This window comes from Lolium perenne, chromosome 7 (assembly GCF_019359855.2).
Source record: "Lolium perenne isolate Kyuss_39 chromosome 7, Kyuss_2.0, whole genome shotgun sequence".
Classification (NCBI taxonomy): Eukaryota; Viridiplantae; Streptophyta; class Magnoliopsida; order Poales; family Poaceae; genus Lolium; species Lolium perenne.
The window spans coordinates 84,255,495-84,275,840 of record NC_067250.2 but is presented as its reverse complement, the minus strand read 5'-3'; the positions used below and the strand labels follow the sequence as shown (position 1 = coordinate 84,275,840).

Below are 20,346 nucleotides of genomic sequence, written 5' to 3'. Positions count from 1 at the left end.
GCTGTCGACGGGAACATCGCCTCCCACCGAAGAATGTTCCGTCTTTAATGAGACACCAAAGTGTCAAACCTAAGGTTTAAACTCTGGTAGGCTGAGGGTTTTGAAATAATTCGGTTTAACTAAAACCGGCAGATCCATGGCACCCTACACCAACGTCATTTTTTGTTCGCCGGCCTAAATCAAATTCTTGCAACGTACATTGCCATTGGAATGAAACGGTAGAGGGTTTGCTCGATAACGAGTCAACCGTCATTTTGATAATGTTTCTATGAAGAACATTTCACTCAATAATCTGCGCCGACATGCTTAGGATTCTAGGATTCTAGAGAATATGTCAACATGAAATTGTTATACACACATATGTTTTATAGAATATGTGGTGAATAATTATAGAGTATTTAAGGAAGTTCGCCTCTCTTAAACCAGATTCTACAAAAGAAAAATCAACATATGTATGTACAACACTTTTTATAGAGTATTTCAAGAAGTCAGTACAGAAATGGCGCAAGGCACCGACGGCCAAAAGTCAGGGCCGTCGGCGTTGGTCCGGCCAGGCAAGCCCGCCAAAGAGCCGTCGACGTACTCCGACGGCTACCCTCGGCGTAGGTCTAGACACGCGCCCCTCCAAAACCAGGCCGTGACGGTGTTGTCACGGCGTTAGAGCTACGCCGAGGGCTGCCCCTGGGATATCCTCCTCCCCCCTTTTTTCTAATCTACGCCGATGGCCACCCTCGGTGTAGCCTTCAACTTTTTTTTTTCCCTCCAAGCCCCCCCCCCCCCCCCCCCTCCACTGTGAATCACCTTTTTAAGTTTCAACTGAATGGTAGAAAATGATTAAAAATTCCAAAAATAAAATCCTTCCATAAGTTCATGTTTTATGTCATCTTGTTGCAAGATAATTTTACAAAAATGAATTTTGACCTGTATTGCAAAACTGGTCATGTATCAGTAAAACGGCTTTTATGGTTGCATACGACGTCGAAAAATGTATAATATATCAAAATGATCATGTGAAAAAGTTGCATCCGAATTCACCAGGGATTACATGGTTGGCATTTTTTTAGATTCTCGAAATTCGAAATGGAAATATGAAAACATGAAGATTTTAGTTTTTGCCAGAAATGCAGGATTTTTTATTTTTTTAAAATTAAATAAATAATTGGATCCTCTTCATAAACATTATTATTACTTAACCATTGATGTTTATTTAAATAATTTTTTAAAATTCAAAACAATAAAGAGTTGTGATATCACGGTCGAAGGGTTAATAAGATTGATATGGTAAGCGTGCTAGGGTTGGAGTAGTTTGAGGATGACTAACCAAATTGGGAAGTTTGACCATGAGTGTAATTTGACCTAAGATTAAATGTAGTTAGAGTTAAAATAATTCATGCGAGAGATTCAAAAAAAAATGAATTTTTTTTGAAGTTAACGGACGGCGTGGCCTGCGCCGAGGGTCTAGACGCCGATGTCCACCGTCAGCGTATACGGACTACCCTCGGCATAGCCTACGCTGACGGCCCAATGTGGCTACGCCGTGGGCTTCCGGCCGTCAGCGCCTTGCACCATTCCTGTAGTGAGTGGTTCCTCTCTTAAATGTGCAATTATATAGACTACTGTGATGATACAAATATCATTTTAAGTAAGAATTTGACATAACATTGACAGGTTATATCAATGAGTATTTGAAGAGAATGAAGGACGTTACAAAGAAAAAGAAAAAACACATCTTCCGAATGGAATATGGCATGTGAAACTAATCCATAAAATGTTCATAGTTTTGTCCCATTTATCCAAGCACGACAACTATAATGTGTCATCTCCAAGTGGGGCTACTGCATATTAGTTTGTCCTAAGTAATTTTGTAATGTTTATAGGAAAGAAACATCTCAACATCCAAAATACTAATTAAATGTAGTATGAAAATATATTTCTTGATGGCTTACGATAAAAATTGGATATTATGGATGTTGATATTTTCAAGTTGGTCAAAGTTGAGATGCATGCAAAATCCCGCCAAAATCCCACTTACGGTTCATTTTGTGATTTGTAGTTTAAAATGTGGCTCCAAGTTTTAAATCTAAAATAGCAAAATGAACTGGAACTATGACCTTGGTAAGATCTCACATGACGCCCTAGTAAAAAAATTAAAAAGTCAACTTAGGCCGATATGCACCGCATTTTTACATGGAGGGCATTTTACTCACTTGTGTGATTGTGTCCATAAACAAGAATCCTACACCTACGGACTCTTGCTTACGTACTAAACCTACGGAAGTTGTGGCCTCATGGCTGGGCCTGGATTAGGATTGATTAATTCTAGCAAATCACAGCGCACCTCTCCTCAACACGTCATCATGTAAAGTCATTCTGTAAACAAAGTGCCTGTAGGTGTAGCATTACTAGTCCGTAAAATGGAGAGTCAATCGAGCTTAACTAACAGATCAGAGATATTAATAAGTACGATTATTTCTCAGTCGACTGAGAACTAGTTAGATGATATCGTTAAATTTCAGTTGTAACTTATTTTACACCTTATAACTAACACAAATCAAGATGCAAATCAAATGGTGTAAGATTTGACTAAACACAAAGTTAATTTTCAGCTAGGTAGGAACGGCAAATCCCAGACAAGATGTAGCCATAAACCATACTACTACTACATGATCTATGATAGTACGTGTACCTTGTATATACGGCATGTAGAGAGCGTACATGGTTTGGTGTAACTAGCAGTTGGCGCCCAGGCTGCAGGTCCACTGCTCGATGCGCAAATATATGAGCGCTGCTATACATACGACATATTTCGTCCGATAGACGTACGACTCTAGGTGGAAGCTCCCCACACGCGAGGCAACGGGAGACTCAATCGATTGGGCTTGTATTTGGGCCGGGGCTTTGACTTGGGATCAGATACAGTAACCGTTTCTCTTCTACTAAAAAAAAGTAACCGTTTCTCTTTTACACAAAGCAGATAGGAGCATCTCCAAGAGGCGCCCAATAATTCCGTTCACTAAAATAGTTTTTGGTGTCTGTTTTGTTGTTTTTGGAAGCAGACGTGCCGACAGCATTTTCAGATGTCCAAAAAAAATTGGCGTGGCCCGAGCGAGGCAGTTCCATATGCCCAAAAATACAACGCCACAAACACTTTTCCGTAGAAACACGATAAACCATCGATCAAAAGTGAATACATTACAAATGCGATAACTAGTGCAGAAGACGATAAACTAATCAAGTGGTTCGATGTCGGAGCCCGACGAACTGGACGTGGCCGACGAAAATAGATCCGCCCACCGGGGATCATTATCATCGATGGTGGTCGGGCCTTCCATCTGCGCCAGGATGAACATCGTGCACGCTCGATTCGCTTCATTCCTGGCCTTGCGCTCCGCCCATTGCCGCGCGAGAACGCATTCTCGTCGATGACGTCTTGGGGGAAGTTCTCGCACTCCGTCGCCATGGTGCGCTCGTCCACCTCGGTGATGGCAAGCCGACGATGGCACTGCCTCTCCTCATTGGTGAAAAGGCGCGGTGGGAGCTCCCACATCTCTGCTTTGGCGGCGGAGTTGATGTCGTGGAAGTTGTTGCGGTGCGGTCACGAAGGTGCCGTGGGTGTGGTCGTAGCCCGCGGCGCAGATCCCGGTGTAGAAGTTGCTCGCCGGCCGAAGGCGGACGCCGCGGTAGTTGGAGGAGATGCGACACACAGACATGTCGGTGTGGTGGGGGAGGATTTGGAGCGGCGCGGCGGTAGGGAAAAAAATAGGTGAGAGTTCAGTGATGGTTGGCGCGCGTGAGGCAAAAAAAATTGTGCATGCTACTTTTGCACGTCTGCTGAAACGGTCAAACTCTTTGCGCGTGCTATACTATCGATTTTTACCGCGCCATTGCCACACCTGTGTAAGAAGATTTCGTCAAGGTGGTTTTCCATTAGAGGCGTGATTTGTAAAGGCACATCAAAGGATCGCGGAGCAGAAGATTAATTAACGTGCTAAGCATAAAATAGTTTGTAGATCGGAAAAACTGGCACCATGTCATGGCTTGGGCCGGGCTGTGACTTGCACAAGGCACCGGGCTCAGGATTAATTAGCGTGGGTCGACCCATAGGAAAAATTAGCTCCGTGGAGAAGCATCGTACAGGGATCGTACGTAAGTTGTCGTGTGCGGAGCAATTCCGCAAATATATCCAGGCTGTGGCGCTCCAATTTGCAAAAGCTACTCGAGAACCAACCCACCAGCCCCGCGGCCTTGTGCTACCAACCAAAGCGCGCAGCTCAAGAAACCCACAGAATCCGAGATCTCCCTCTCCAACCTGATCGATCCCGGCTTGTCGTTGCAGTTGTTGTCGGGCAATGGCGACCGATGCGATCCTGGAGACGATCAAGCCGCGGCGGAGCGCGTGGCAGGACGACCTCCCGGTGACGACCGCCGGCGGCGGCGCGGGGAACAAGGGCGGCAAGGTGGACCTGTCCGGGATGCGGCGGCGCGTGTCGTCGTCCCTGTCGCTGCACCTCCAGCCTCTCTCCTCCTCCTCGTCGGAGGCGCTCCGGCGCGCGCGGTCGATGCCGTCGATCAAGGCGCTGGCGGCGGCGGGCGCGGTGCGGCGGTGGTGGGAGTGGGGGCTCGGGTGGGTGATGGAGCGGAAGCCGTCCTTCGCGCGGGGCCTGGAGATGAGCGACGACGAGAAGGCCGCGCTGGGGTGCCACTGCCGCGGCACGCTCCGGCACGTCTTCTACAAGGCGCGCGCCGAGGTGCGCCGCCTCCTGGGCCGCGACGGCCTCCCGCTCGGCGGCGGCGGCGGGCACGGGCAGGACTTCGGGTACGACTCCGTCAGCTACGCCCAGAACTTCGACAACGGCGACGTCGGCGCCAGGTGTTAGTACCGCATCCATGGATCCGCGCGTGATCATTTTCATGTCGGCAGGCATAGCTCGATCGGCGAACATGATCGATACGGCATTGCGTACAGATTAGCTCTGGCCCTTCGCGCGCGGCAATAAACGGAATTGTCCGTAACATACTATTAGTAGTATATAGTACGGTGCGTGTGTGTTTGTCTGAACGATCGCAGATGATCGAGCAGTGATGCGTGTTCGGGGTCCAGATCAACGGAATTAAGCTGTAATATATGTTCTTCCGCTCTTCTTTCTCGCGTTTTCTCTCGATTCTTTTTTTTGGACCCATTCACCCATGTAATCGATCAAGGCCATGGATCAGGATGGGGATCGATCTTGGGACTGGCAAAATGTAGATGTTCCTGTGATTCCTTGCAAATGCAAGTCAATATAACGCCATTGCCACTGCAAACATTTCGTGAATGCGAATCACGTTCTCGGGCAAAGAAATCAGAGGAGGAACACTTGTCGTTTTGTTTTTTTTTTCTTGTGAGATTCAGATTCAGATCTTCTTCTTCCTCTTGTTCTGGTCCAGTGTCACTTTCTTTCCAGCTGTGAGCGGCGCGACGCGGCAGCTACTGCTCATTGCCGGAGGTCACCCTTCGTCCTCCTCTCCCGGTTGGTCGGTCCCGGAGCTGTTCCCGTTTCGCTCGAACTGATCCGGGAGGTTGACGGGGACGTGGTGGTACAGAGGAGACGACAGCAACTTGGCGCCCAACCGTAGGGGCGTCGGTCGTGTGTCTTCTTCCTCCTCGCGATCGATGTGGCGGAATGATGAGGAGCGGCGACTTGTCGAGCTGCTACGCGTGCGTCGTGTGCGCGGTCGGTGCTCACATGCGGATGCGGGCGGCGGTTGTTGCGGAGAGGAGAGATCATCCGATTCCGGTGCGGAGACTCACTACGGGCCGTGTCTGTCGGTCGCGATGCGCTCACTGCACGCCACTGGTAAAGTGGGCTTAGCCTGGGACGAGGCTAGGCGGCATGGGACGGGCCAATGCGCCGGCCGGCAGACGCGTCTGTGTGAGCTTTAGGACTGGCCCAGTCCGGGCACACGGCGAAGGGTTCAGAACTTCAGATTGGGCTCATCGACAAGCCTATAGTTCTTAAGAATAGCTCAGCACGATGGACCCATGTTCTCTCTCAACATCTGACCCATTTAGGCACCGGCGATATATCCGTCTACTTGGGCTGGAAACATCCGAGACAACCTTGGACTGGGCATAAATATATCAGCAGAATTTTTTTTTGCTACAACAAAGATGTCAGCAGAATTAAATCCCTATAGTTTTCCCTCAAAAAATAAATAAATTAAATCCTATACTTCAGTGCCGTGCAAATCTCTCCAATTATTTTCCCATTATTTTCCGTGGTTTTGATTGGAATCTCTTTATTTTTTAGTTCTGATGTTTTTTTTTTGCTTTTTGTTCGACTAAAATAACATGTGTAAAAAACAGCATGCGCCATACACATGACAATACATCTAAAGTATTACCTACATTCGCAGTTAGGTTTAATCAAAGTCAAACTTTTTATACTTTTGACCAAAGATTATGATTGCTTGTAACTGGGATGTTTTGCATGCAGATGACTAGATGAGTTGGGTGCTTCATCATAAGAAAGAGAAAGAGGTCAGGGAGAATATGAAGATGAGTAAATGAGGAAAATGAAGAGTGCATAGGGTCTCTGCGATGTTGTATCTAGCCAGCATCATGTAAAGTGCATCCTAAGCCTTGAACTCGTAAGGGTTAGATAAATATAACCCTAAACTTTAAACCTTGCGGCCATCTAGCGGGACACATAACAGTTCAGCTAAAAGAATCGGTGAGAGGTGGGTTCAAATCACAAATGAGTGGGACGGGGAGGGGTTGTTGTGAGCATATTTTATGGGTATAAACATAACATGGCCCAACGGACCATGGCGACGTGCAAGAGGTAAGGGCATAAAGCCCACTAGGGTTGCCAGTCCGCCTGAAGCTCAAGACGGAAGGCCCAACCCAAGGCATAACATAGTAGGACTTTGGTGGCTGAAGACTTGCAGGGCACAACTGATTTCACGGCCTAGTCGGTTAGGACATTTCTTGTAAATTCTAGCCCCGACGTAGTATATAAGCCGTCTCTCAGGTATCCTAAGGGCACAATTCAATCTCACCATTGTAAACTTAACACATTGTTGCCTAATAGTGAATTCTAGCAGGAGAAGAGATCCACCAACGCCATGGATCTTGAACCTAGGTAAACTGTGTGTATCACCGTCCCATACACTAGGTGGCACACCCCATATCTCCCTACGTTGTGAGGTGTCCTCTATCGCGTACTCCTCTTCACTACCACAACATGGGATGTATAAGGTTCATCAAGAGAGAGGACAATGGGTGGCGGAGGGGCGTTAGGAGTGGGGCAACAACCAGTGGCTGAAGGAACAATGCATATCATGGTCATCTGGTGCATCTTCCGCACCTGATGGCAGACGGGTATGTTAGAGAGTGAGTCAATGGAGGTCGACAACACCGTATCGGGGGATCCTAATGGTGTATTGGGACGGCCCGATGTCCTGATGCAATCGTGGAGCCCACGCAACCTAGAAAGTAGGTAATACACGCATGGGTGAATATTATGTTAAGCTAGATTGATTCTAGAATGTTCTCTCTCTAGTTCTTATTCTTGCCCCCTTTATTAGGTTTGTTTTGGAACAATCAATAGCCGTGATGAAATATATATGTTGTGTTCCAGAAAAAATGTGTCGTGTGCACTAAAGACCAGAGAGGAACATAATACGTTTTCTCGCACTTCAGAATTAGTTCAAATAGAAGAATGCATAAATTGTTGCAACGAGAGAAGAAGGAGGAGGGGAGGGGGTGATCTTTTTTGAAACAAATATATTAAGCTAGCAAGTTGCCTCATTAAAAACCTTACAGTCCCCTTAGGTACCCTGGTAAGGAAAAGAGTGTGTCTGAAACTTGCTGCTAAAAAAAGTACAGTTACATCGTTTACAGGTCTATCAAGGAGAAAGCTAGGGGGATCATCGTCCCAATTACAAAAAAAAATATTGGTATAACCGACTTAGCTAACTCATGGGCTACTTGATTTGCTTCTCGGGGACAGAACTTAAAGGAGACATCTCCAATTGTTGTAACTTTGTCGATACAATCAGCATAGATAACCACTGATTCATTCGACCACATCTGTTCTCCAGAACATGCTTCAATTGTTTCCAGTGAGTCCGACTCTGCGATCACACGGTTACATCCCATTTTTTCCGCCAACACTAGACCTTCTTTCATCGCATAAGCTTCCGACATTGCCGCTGAAGAAGCGTGTGGGATCAACGAACAAATCGCTGCAATCAGGCGCCCTTCAAAATCTCAGATAACATCACATGTGCCACCTGAAAGCGAATCAATATGAAACGAAGCATCCACATTTAGTTTTACTTGTCTAGGGTCGGGCCGCTGCCATTTTAGTGTTACTGCATTTGCATTTGGTTTGGCCACCAAAGCCGAATTAGCTACAATAGATAGAATGGACATTTTGCACTGACGTAGAGGTGGAACAGTTTCTTCATGTGTGTGTCTCCGCCTTATCCACCACAAGTACCAAACCGTTACCGATATTAGGTCCTTGCGACCAATATTGTCAAGGCCCTGCACTCTGTTATCATCAGCACGAAGCATGAATTCAAGGATTGAAGAACCCTACCTATCCGTCTGGTTAGCATGAGTAATCAGATTTTCAAGTCCAAGACTTTGCCACAAATGTGTCGTCGTTGGGCATTGGAACAAGAGATGTTTAATATCTTCAGGTTCTAAGGAACAGATTGGGCACTCACCAGAGGTTCTAATATGTCGATTAACAAGAATGAACTTCAGGGGAGAATTCCGTGTAAGGTCAGAGAAAAATCTTCTTACTTGGAATTTTTAACTTCCATATAGTTTTCCAAACAGGTTCGTACCAGATGAACCTGGTAAAGCCAATTGACCCGCAAAGGCACCAAACTGGTTCTGCCATTGGAGATGATATCCTGATCTCATCACCGTGTATCCTCCATGCTTTGTACAACTCCATGCTATAAAGTCGTCAAATCCCTGGCTATTTAATGGAATCTGCAAGATGCGGTTAACATCAACCGTAAGGAAGCAGATCTTCATCCCATTGACCCGTGATGGGATTAATTAGCTCATACACTCTGGTATATACCGCAGCCCCTCTTACAGATAAGATCATTCTATTTGGACTGCTAGGGATCCATGGATCAGTCCATATGTTAATTCTCTCTCCATTGCCCGCTCTCCAAATATATCATCTTTTAAACGTGGCTAAACCTACGATGATACTTTGCCAAGTAAATGACGAGCCTGCCTTGGGCCCGACTGATAAAAGATCACCATTAGGATAATAATTAGCATGCAAAACCCGCACAAATAGAGATTCTGGTTCAAGAAGGAGCCTCCAAACTTGTTTCCCTAACATAGCCAAATTAAATAAATGGAAATCTCTAAATCACATACCTCCTTCTTTCTTGGGGTAGCACAATTTTCACCATGCATACCAGTGCATTTTATTGTTGTTGTCATCATGCCGCCACCAAAATTTGGAAATAGCATCCATCATTCTTTTACACACACCTTTAGGAATTTGGAATACCGACATTGCATAACAGGTATTGCTTGTGCCACTACTTTAATGGGAGTCTCCTTTCCTCCAATAGATAAGTGCTTCTCCTTCCAACCATTAATGCGTTGTATAATCCTTTCAATAAAGTGTTCAAAGGTGTCACTTATCTATCCGCCCCACGAGAGCGGGAAGGCCAAGGTATTGTCAGAAAGGGTCTCTGTATCAATATGTAGGCACTCACAAATCTCTACTCTTGTTAGCACATGTATGTTTGGAGAGAAGAAAATACTTGACTTAGCTAAACTTACCAATTATCCCGAATTAGCACAATAGGTATCTAGCACTTGTTGCAAGGAAGTTGCATTGTTCATATCCGCCTTCATGAGAATAAGGGAATCATCAGCAAATAAAATATGTGAAACTAACGGTGCATTCCTGCACACCCGTATCCCATCAATGCCACCAACTTCTTCTTCAAACAACAATAAGCTCGATAATCCTTCCGCATACAAAAGGAACAAATATGGAGATAGTGGATCCCCCTGACGGAGCCCTCTCGAAGGAATAAACATGTTCGTCTCCTCAGAATTAAACCTCACTTGGTATCTCACTGAAGTTACACAAAGCCATCATAATAGAGATCCACCTTTCATCAAAACCAAGCTTTCTCATCATATTTTCAAGAAAAACCCACTCTACTCTATCATAAGCCTTGTGCATATCTAACTTGACGGCACAAGAACCCACAACTCCATTCCTTTTATTTTTTATAGCATGAACACTCTCATAGGCAACAAGGACGTTGTCCGTAATAAGTCGACCCGGAACAAAAGCACTCTGCGTAGGGGAAATAACCTCAGGTAGTACTTCCTTTAGTCTAAGGACCAACATCTTCGAGACTATTTTGTAGATCACATTACACAGACTTATTGGGCGAAATTGAGTAATTAACTCTAGATCATCAATTTTAGGAATAAGGACCACCGTGGTATCATTCCACCCCTCATGAATAATGCATATGTTTAGTGCCTCCAGGACTTCATTAGTAATTTCTTCAGCACAAATGTCATCTCAAAAGCGTTTATAGAAAACCGCATGGAGGCCGTCCGGTCCCGGGGCTTTAAAGTCGCCAATGCTGAACACTGCTTTTCTTGACGTCCTCCGCAGAAAAGGGGGCCAAAAAATTCATTTATTGCCTGGGACACTTTTGGTTGTACCTTTTCTATGAATACCGGGTCAGTGAACTGCACCTGATCAGATGTAAAAAGGTTAGAGAAATATTCGAAGACAAGAGGCTTTAACGATCCATTCACCATCATCATTTTTCAATTTGTTGATATAGTTCATCTTCCGACGAGCTGAGGCGAAATTATGAAAAAAGATGTATTGCGGTCTCCTTGCTGCAACCAGTTTACTCTAGATCGTTGTAGCCACTTCACCTCCTCTTGTTCGAGAATCATTTCAATTATTTCCGCCATCTCTTTCGCCTTTGCTTCACTCTCATCCCGACATTAAAATGTTAAAATGTGCTGCTTATTCTCATGATATTTGTGTGAGGTTTGATCCTCCGCCCGACATGATGTAGAAGGCATGCCGAACGGAATTGCTAAAGGGCTCCGAGAAGATCAACTGTCTTCTTCCTTAAGAGGGGTTCACTATGGCCAGGAAGTGAAAGCTCTCTTTTTATAGTTAGTATCTAGGATTTGTTGAATGAAGATGGACTCAAATCCTCCATTTAATCCCCAGAACGTACAGAACCGGATATGCCATGTAAGAAAAGAATCCCATAAAAAATAAATTGCATTGTAATTCGACGGAATTTTATGTCTTAACAAAATTAAAATTATGATCGAGCAAATGATCAAATATTGTGCAGTGAAAATGTGTACCTCACACGACAGGAAAATACGCCGGGGCTGTCACGATAAGTAATTAGCGCCACCGTTTAATCTATTGCGGCGTCGCGAGTATGCTTTTTTAGTGCTTTCTTCTTCCCAGCTGCCCTTAGTTACCCTCCAAGCTCTTTCCATGGCATATATATAGCCGTATAGGTTTTCCCATGTATCTCGGCGTATAAAAGTGTTGGATAAAGCTTACGGTGTTGGAGACTTGTAGTGCGGTACGAATCATCATGTGTACAATTACATCTGAACAAACCACTTGCCAACAACCCTTGACAAGATCAAAGTTCTGCTAAAAGTATTCCAAGGTAAACACGTTTCATATGGCAGTGGGTCGGAACAAGTGCAGAGCCTAGATGAGCGATTATGGCTGGTCTTATTTTAACCAATCCGAGTCGTCCATTTCCAGCCTAGAACGTTTTTGCATACATCTTGAATGCCATACACACAGCACAGTGATCAATCTCTGTTTCCGGCTTTTGGTCGTAACCAGCTTGCTACAGCTACAGTTCAGCGCTGAACAGTGGGTGCCGTGACACTGCAATGCCAAAAGCCGGACCGATCAATCGCTCGCCACGCACAGAGTCGCTAGGTAGAGATGGGCAAACAGCAGGAAGCGAGCGACATCACATGTCGGTGGATGGGTCGACGGCCGGCCGGCCGGAGCCGATTGACAGTTCCTCCTCCTATTCCCTAACTAGAGATCATTTCTCGTCGACAACTACTTGACAAGAGCGCCAAGCCAAGCATAGCTAGTGTCGATCCGTTTCGGCATTGAATGTTCGTCCCCATTGCCGGCCTCCCCGCTCCACCGGCCAGCACTGTGCGCACCTACAAACTACAGCGCAATACTAAGACGGTAGAGAAAAATTCCGAAGTAATTGTTCACAGGTCTCGTCACCTGGCTTTGATCACTGTAGATACGTATGCTTCTCACATTATTCATTCACGCGGCCTCTGCTCCGGCGATGGACGGCGCTACGCCGGCGAACGTACTACCCCTAGATGCCGTCGTGCCGAGTAATTTCTACACGAGTAAATTAATCAATTAAACGGCACGCAGCGGCAGCTAGCAGTTTAGACAGTGTTTGCAGCTTGACTTTCGCGGCAAAGCGCGACGCGGGCGAGCGGCGGGATGCAGCGGCAGCGGCCGGAGGAGAGAGAGAGAGAGAGAGAGGTGCTTCCGCGAAGGCCGACCAAAGCCGGGCCGGGGTCACGTCGAGCCATCCCGTCGCCCTCCTCTCAGCCCTCAGGAACACCGCCCACGTCATGGCGCACAGCAGGATTCAGAAGCAAGGAAACGGGATGAGATTTCGCCAAATCCCTCTGCTCTACCGGCCTTTCCACGCATCATTACTTCTACTCTGTGAGCACGTCAAATCGTAAGGTCCACCGCGCGGCCGGCCCCGGCGCTCCGCTACCGTCTGAGAGCACGTATCCATCCCTGACCTAAATCACATCCATCCGTCGTCCATGGGTGCTGCTTTTTCTTCTTTTGTTCGTCTTAAATTGTAGTGGTATCTTGATTTGTAATTGGTTCGCCCGTTGCACGGACGGACAGGGAGATAGTAGACACAGAAATAGGAGTACATGCAATGGAACGCATGGGCGAGCCACCCAGCAGATCTCGTGTCAGCAAGCAAATCCACTACGTGCGTGCGTAGCAACAAGAGTGTACCAGCAAGGACGGATCACAATGTACTAATTAACTCTCTTCCATATTTTTTCAGGAACGCCCAAGAATACTTAATACACGTTTTTTAAATAGATAGAGGGAGAACTAAATACAAGTATGCACAAAAACAGACGAGGCAAAAACCCTCAAAATAAGAAAGTGTACATCTCACAAGAAACCCAATAATTACCACCTTCCTGCCTCCTCCACTTGTTTTCTGAAAGTCCTATTGTTTGGCTAGATCTAAATCGATCTAAGAGCATCTTCAGTCGCGTCCCCCAAACGGCGTCGGATTGAGCGTTTGGGGGACATGTTTTGTTCATGCCGCGTTTGGGGGACGTCGCTCCCCAATCGCGTCCCCAAACACCCTCCCCAAATGAATATTAGTGTACGAAAATAAAGGTTTTCATTCAAATTTGATTATATATTACAAAGTTTAAATGAAAACGGCTAGATTTCATCTAAACCCTAGCCTACTGGCCACCCGGCGGTGCGTTCGACAGCCCCACTGCCAACGCATCCGCCCGCGCCCCCAGGCCGCCTCCGTTGCCGCCAGCGCCGCCTCCCGCAGCTGACGCCCCTCGGCCGCCAGCTGCTGCTGACGCTCCATTGCCTCCCGCCGCCGACGCTCGATCGCCTCCCGCCGTTCACGGTATTGCGCCTCCCGCTCCTCGCGGTGGCGCCGACGCTCATCACACCACCGCTGGCCCATCTCCTCCGTCCGGCGCTGCCGCGTCTCTTCTGCCGTGGCGGCGTCGAATGCCGCAATTGTGTCCGCTAGTGCCTCCTCCTCCCACGCCGCGTTCTCCTCAGCTGCGGGGTCTCTCGCTCCTAACGCCGCCGTCGCCTCACGTTGATGACGGGCCCGCTGTTCGATTGGCTCCCGCCGATGCCGGCGTCTGCACGCCAAAGCTCCGCCCCGCGCCGCCGCGACTCTTCCTGGGCGGCGGCGGCGATGCCGAACTGCGAATCCGGTGGTGGGGGGGTGGAGGAGACGGTGGTGGAGGGAACTGGCCATCGCCGGTGCGGTTCATCATGGTGCAGTGATGTTCGAGCGACGAGGGTTGTTCTTGTGGTGGAGAAAGGGGTGCCGGCGGCTGTGGTGGCTGCCATTGAGCCGGGAGGGGGGGCTTTTATAGACGCTGGCGTCGGGAAGAAAGCGCGGGAACGCGCGGTGGAGTGCGAACGCCGGTGACGCTTGGAGGCTGCGCAACACCGACGAAAAGTCTCGGCTGCCCCTCCGTCGCCATTAAGGCAAAGCTGCGACGCTTCGGTCGTGTGTCACTGCGCGCGAATAACTCCGCCACGAGGTAGGCGACGGTTAGGTCCAAACTTGAATGTGCCGCTAACGCGTCAGCCCCGCCACTCCCCGCCTCGCTTTTCGTTGTGTTCAGCGTGCCCAGAGCGTCCCATGTGGGGTGGGGACGGGCTCGGGGCGCCGGACACCGTATCGGGCCGCGCCGGACAAAAAACGGGTTTGGGTGACGCTGCTGGGAACCTTTTTTTTGTCCGGCGTGCCCCAAATCCCTTTGGGGGACGGTTTGGGGGACGCGACTAGAGATGCTCTAAGCACCCCAGCCCATCAGAGTTCAAATCCTAGATTTAACACTTTGGTGTCTCATTAAAAGGCGGAATATTCTTCAATGGGAGACGACGTTCCCGTCGACAGTGAGACGCCTGTGGTGACTTCGTCAATTTCAAGATCCGCCGGATGAGTTTCTTGGACTCAGTCTCTCGGAGGTGCTTATAGGGGTAGGGTGTGCGTGCATTCATAAGAGTGAGTGTATGTACGTATGTGTGAGCGTCTGCGTCTTTACTGTGTTTCGCAAAAAAAAAATCTGAGCACCAACAGGAAGAGGGCCCGCACTTGGGGCTTCAGCTTGACCGAGTATGACATGTTCCATATTATAAGATTTTTCAGTTTAGTTTGCCAAAATGTTCTATAATATGAAACACATAAGTTTTGATGCATACAAGCTGAACAACATGTTGAAATAAATATATTGCCTAGTCTCTTTTTATTAGTTCAAACTTGAAACAGAGTCGGCTAGTGCATTGATTCTATATGGTATGGGAGTCGAGAGGTCTTAATTTCCTACACTGAATCCATGCTAAAAACTAAAATAACCTAGATGTGAGAGAGTGTTGAAATAAATATATTATCTAGCCTCTTTTCATTGACTTATGATTGAGTTGGCTAGTACATCAATTGCCTAGTGTAACACTATATTTATCTGTATCTCTTAGTGAGCTTTGTGATGTAGAAAATATAAACATCAGATATAACTATTGCCCTTTTTTTTATTGTACACTTGATTGACTACATACTACTCCCTCTCTTCCCTGGAGACAAACTTACAACAGTATTGAATGGAATTACCCTGGCTAATTGACATGGGAAAAGAAGAGCTTGCACTAGATAAGGGAGCATAATAGAGCATGGGAATAAAATCCGTGAAAGTATTGTCCAAGCGGGGGAAGTAGTGTTTATGACAAAGAGATGCCTCGATTTTTCCTCTTCTTCTGGAACTTAAGAGACACTCTTCGTTATTTTTGAAAAAGACGCATTTTTTATTTTAACGATGAAAAAAAAGACCCATTCTTCGTTACATATAGAAATTATCAATAGATAGGACCATATTGCATGCGGATACATGCACGGATCAAGAGATTAGTACTCTAGTGCTAGTCTACTACTACTACTACTCCAGTGATCCAATGCATACAAGCTACACGGGAACTAAATTAAGGATAAATCTGAAGAAGTAAAAATAAGGTACAAGTGTTTGTCTAAATATCGATCACACTTGCAAACTAGGAGTACTAATCAAAAGCTGCAACATAATATAGCCGAATGATCGAAATGGGTAGCCCTAGCTAGGAAACGAATGATCCGGATCATGCGCCCCTGGTGGATGCAGGTGGGCCCATCTCGTACACGAAGGCGCTGTGCTGCAGGCAAGCGTCCAGCCAGGTCGGCGGTGGCTCCTGTGGAGCGCCGTTGACCCCGAGCTGCGCCGGTTGGCCCGCCTTGCCATTGGCGATAGAGGTGAAGGACGGGAAAGGGAAATATGCTGTGTTGCAGCTGCTGTTTGGCTGCTCCGGCGTGCAAGCTGCTGCTGGGAACCCGCCATTGTTGGTGATTGAGTTCTTGGCCTGGTTCTGCATTAATGGAGATGACTGCAGGTTTGGGAGGTCATGGTGGTAGGGGAGGAGCTGGCTAGGGTTTAGGAAGGGGACAGGTGCGTCATGGAAGAAGCTTGGGTGGTGGTGGTTCATGGGGAGGTAGCAGTAGGGGTTCCTCATCTCTATCATCTTGCTGTATTGGTCTACTACCTTGTGGAAGATCCTGCACACCACCCATTCTTCCTGCAAAATGTACATTTCAGTATATATCAAATACTCATGGAAATAGCACTAGAAAGTATGTCTAATCAACATAGTAAGAATCCAAATCAATGTACTAAGATATTCTCTTCTGCATGGATTGTGATCTTTCTAGGACAAAAATGCTGTAAAGAATCTATATATCCATCATCCATGTATATTTATTACTGGACTTTCTGCATGCAGTGAGCACATTTATGCCCCATGCATGGAATTGCTTTTTATAAGCATAGGGAGAGATCGATGAAAGATTTGACGATATGCGCGAGGATGATTGCAGATAGGTGAGGTATGCAAAGTACAAGAGCCATACGAGAGTGGGAGAGAACAAACATGCACAAGTGCAGCGTGTATACAGCTAGCTAGCTCAGATATATCCTGTGTCAGTGCAAATCTGCAAATAGATTTCTTACCAGAAGCGGACCACAGTGTTGAATATCATGCATCTCGTCATGCTTATGATACTAGTAGCATTTTCTTGACAGAGAATGATACTAGTAGTAGCATTGAATGAACAAAAGTGTACTAGTATGAACATATAATAAGCTTATATTCCATATCAATCATGCATATGTCACCCTATGTATGCATGCAATCCCACGCAATGCATCATATCAGATCTACTTCTGTAACGACCATGTAAACTTGTTCTTGAACCCTCAAATGTTGATATTTCAACACCCAGCTCAAACAAATGAGTATCTACTATCAGTCGAAGCTACAAATCATCAACTAACTATACATCGATGCAGGAGGAAGGTTAACAAATCAATGAAATGAACAAGTGTCGAACTGGCAAGTACCTTGGAGGAGCGGCGGCCGGCGGCCAAGTCGCCGTCGAGACGGTACTCGTGGAGGACCCACTTGGTCTTCTCCCCACGTGGCGCGCGTCCCCTGTAGAAGACCAGCGTCTTCTTCATGCCGAGGATGGCGCCGGTGGCGGCGTTGAGAACCTCCCGGTCCTTCCCCGTGGCCTTCCAGTAGCCGGCGCCGGTGGCGCGGTTGGTGCGGAGGCCCGTGGGGTACTTGCGGTCGCGGAGGCTGAAGAAGTACCACTCCCGCTCCCCCATCCTCGCCGCCTCCGGGAGGTCCCACGGCTCGCACCGGTTCAGGTCCACCTCCGCGATGTCCACGCCGCCGCAGCAGGCGCCGTTGAACACCTTGGCGGCGAGGTAGTAGGTGACGAGCTCCTCGTCGGTGGGGTGGAAACGGAAGCCTGGGGGAAGGCCGTGCTCCCCGGAGGCAGCCTCCGCCGCCGCCATCTCCTCCCCGATCAGCTCCCACAGCGCGTCGCCCATGGCCGCCGCCGGGTGATGCTGGTGCATGCGCGCCCCGCAAAGATCGATCTTTTCACGGTGAGGAGAGGAGTAAAAAGTTCTTGCTCAAGAACCCTACGAGCTGCGGCACAGTGTACAGCTAGGGTGAAATGTTGTTCTTGGCTATGGAGGTGTGGTGTGAGTGTGGAAGAGGCCAATGGGTGGTCTATATAGTTGAGCACGGAAACGTAGAAAGACTACAGTGCTGTGCTTAGCCCAAGACCCTACTCTCTCAGCTTTATTCCACAGTGTATAGCTAGCTACAGTAGCTAGGTGTAGAAGAGGGGGGAATTGCAAGGCAGGAAGGGTAAGATTAATGGATGGTGAAGGGCAAGATACACCTGGAATGTGCCCGAAGAGGAAACTTGATGGGAGCTTAAGAGGACCCTGAACTCTTTCCAAAGTAGAGCCACCTAGTGCATGGAAAACACACCAAGCTATAGACTCCGTGGATCACATGCAAAGGTGCGTATATGCATCAGCATCCATTATAAACGCATACATGTGACATAGGTAAATTAATCTACATACGTACAAACAAACGTACTACTGCATATGCATAGATATGTAGGCAAAAGATTTCTGCACGTACAGATCGATATTAATTTGAGGCAGATGGTGAAGTTACACAAGTTTCTGCCACTGTTGCCGTGTACTTATTTCAGGGTGCCATGGATGTACCACGGCCACTGTGCATATACAGGCAAAGAAGATTTTGGAACCAAAGAAAAATCCCTTATAGCTAGCTAGCTAGGTTTCTAGCATGGCATGTTCAAACGCCGTCCTGGCCCTGCATGCTTTTCACGTACAGGATTAAATTTCGATCTGTAGCACAATAATGCAGTAGTGTACGCACGTCCCGTTTTCTTACTGGTACTTGATGTCTTTACCACTTGTTTTGTTCGTAACATGACAGATTTGACGGTGACGACGAGTGCATGCAAAATCGTCCTACATATCTCCTGTGACAAGATCGAGTCAGAAGGAGTGCGAACCACGGCTAATATGGTACGTACGTGCATGGTCATGGCCTATATCGCTAAAAGCATGCACCTCAGCATGCGTTTCAGAGTACAAAATATATGCTACCTAGGCACCTGGCATATGAATAGAGAGAAAAATCACTCGTTCCTAAATGTAAGATATTGTGGGAGTTTAATTTAAACTCCCAAAATGTCTTAGGGCCACTTCTTTTTGAGTTTCTAGCCCAGCTTTTAGGCCCCAATAAGAAACTGAAGCCAAAAAGAAGGGATAATTTCTGGCATGCTTCCCCCACCGCCGTGAAGCCTAAATTCTGTCGCCACGATGAAACTCCGCTCGGGGGCGTTTCCCGAGCTTCTGCCGGACCAGTATATCCATTACCCATGGTCTTCTCCCAAATTACCGCATGAATGCCACTCCCAGCGACCCATCCCAGTTCATCTGACTCAAGTGAAAAAAGGAGGCAAACGAGAATACCGTCCTGCTCGCATATGACCACACGCGCTAGCTCATGGCGAGCTAGGGTTACACTGCTGCCTACCCCACCGCCCAGACGCCGCTGCCGCTCACCACTCCAGCTCATCCCGCCGGCCAGCCACCGCCGCCGCTCACCACTCTAGCTCAGCCCGCCGCCCAACCGCCGCCGCTGCTCACCACTCCAGCTCAACCCTCTGTCGCACCTCACCCGCTCCCAACCGGCAATGTTGGCCCTGGCCTCCCTCGAGATCACCCGTCCTGGACCGGCTACTCTTCATCGTCCTCCCCAACCGTCAACGTCAACCCATTCAACCCGTAGCAGGCACGTCGAGCTCAGCCTTCCTGCAGTGGCGACATCCAACTCGTCTTCCCAAACTAGCTCGGCAATGGTGCTTCCAATCAGCAACGATGGAGATGGGAATTGTTGTTGCGACTAGAAAATCTGTGATATATTTTTGATACAATATCTATCTGTGTTATATTTTTGATAAATCTATATAAATCTGTGATATCAATTGGTCTGTGAAATTTTTCTGTATTGTTAATATCAAATGTTCTGAACCTTTGCATTAGTATTATCAAATTTATCTAGAGCACGTATCAAATTCATGGGCATTATAGTCAATGCACAACCCAACACAGCAAATAAGCTTGATTTCCTAAAGCCCAAAGTAATAGGTGAAGAAGTGAGCCTAACTCACTTGGTTAGGGAAGTAGATGTACAACCTAGCCACCGAGGTTCAAGTCCCAGGGACACGAATTTGGGTTCTTATTATTTAAAAACAAAATCACTGTAGGGGCTTCCCCTACTGTATTCATTTAAAAAAAAAAGTAATAGGCGGGACAGTTCCTAGGAGCTTCTCCACACCACATTTTCTACCCACCAAAACCCATAAGCCGGCTTATGTATAAGCACAAGCTCAAAAGAGTGGGCCTTATATTTCTGAATAGCAGTAATACCAAATGTATATATGTCATGGGAACACTGTTAGCATTCCAGACATGAAGAACATTATCCTGAAGGCAACGCTAGGCGCTGGTTGGGTGGAGTCACTAGTAGAAAATGGAGCATCCATCTAAGACTTTGGTACCGGTTCCCTTACGAA

The 20,346-nt window shown here is 47.2% G+C and overlaps 2 protein-coding genes across 2 annotated transcripts; one reads left to right on the top strand and one right to left on the bottom strand.

Annotated features, from left to right (window-relative positions):
- The first annotated feature begins 4,187 nt into the window (after positions 1 to 4,187).
- LOC127316814 (uncharacterized) lies at positions 4,188 to 5,142 on the top strand. Its single transcript, XM_051347274.2, has one exon. It carries the CDS (start codon positions 4,350 to 4,352, stop codon positions 4,875 to 4,877), a length of 528 nt encoding a protein of 175 aa, XP_051203234.1. The 5' UTR covers positions 4,188 to 4,349; the 3' UTR covers positions 4,878 to 5,142.
- A 10,522-nt stretch (positions 5,143 to 15,664) lies between these two features.
- LOC127316815 (protein CUP-SHAPED COTYLEDON 3) lies at positions 15,665 to 17,941 on the bottom strand. The gene is made up of 2 exons (XM_051347275.2): positions 17,270 to 17,941; positions 15,665 to 16,448 (listed from the first exon to the last, which is right to left on the bottom strand). The coding sequence occupies exons 1-2, from the start codon at positions 17,789 to 17,791 to the stop codon at positions 15,978 to 15,980; spliced, it is 993 nt and encodes a 330-aa protein (XP_051203235.1). The 5' UTR covers positions 17,792 to 17,941; the 3' UTR covers positions 15,665 to 15,977.
- Positions 17,942 to 20,346: the final 2,405 nt, after the last annotated feature.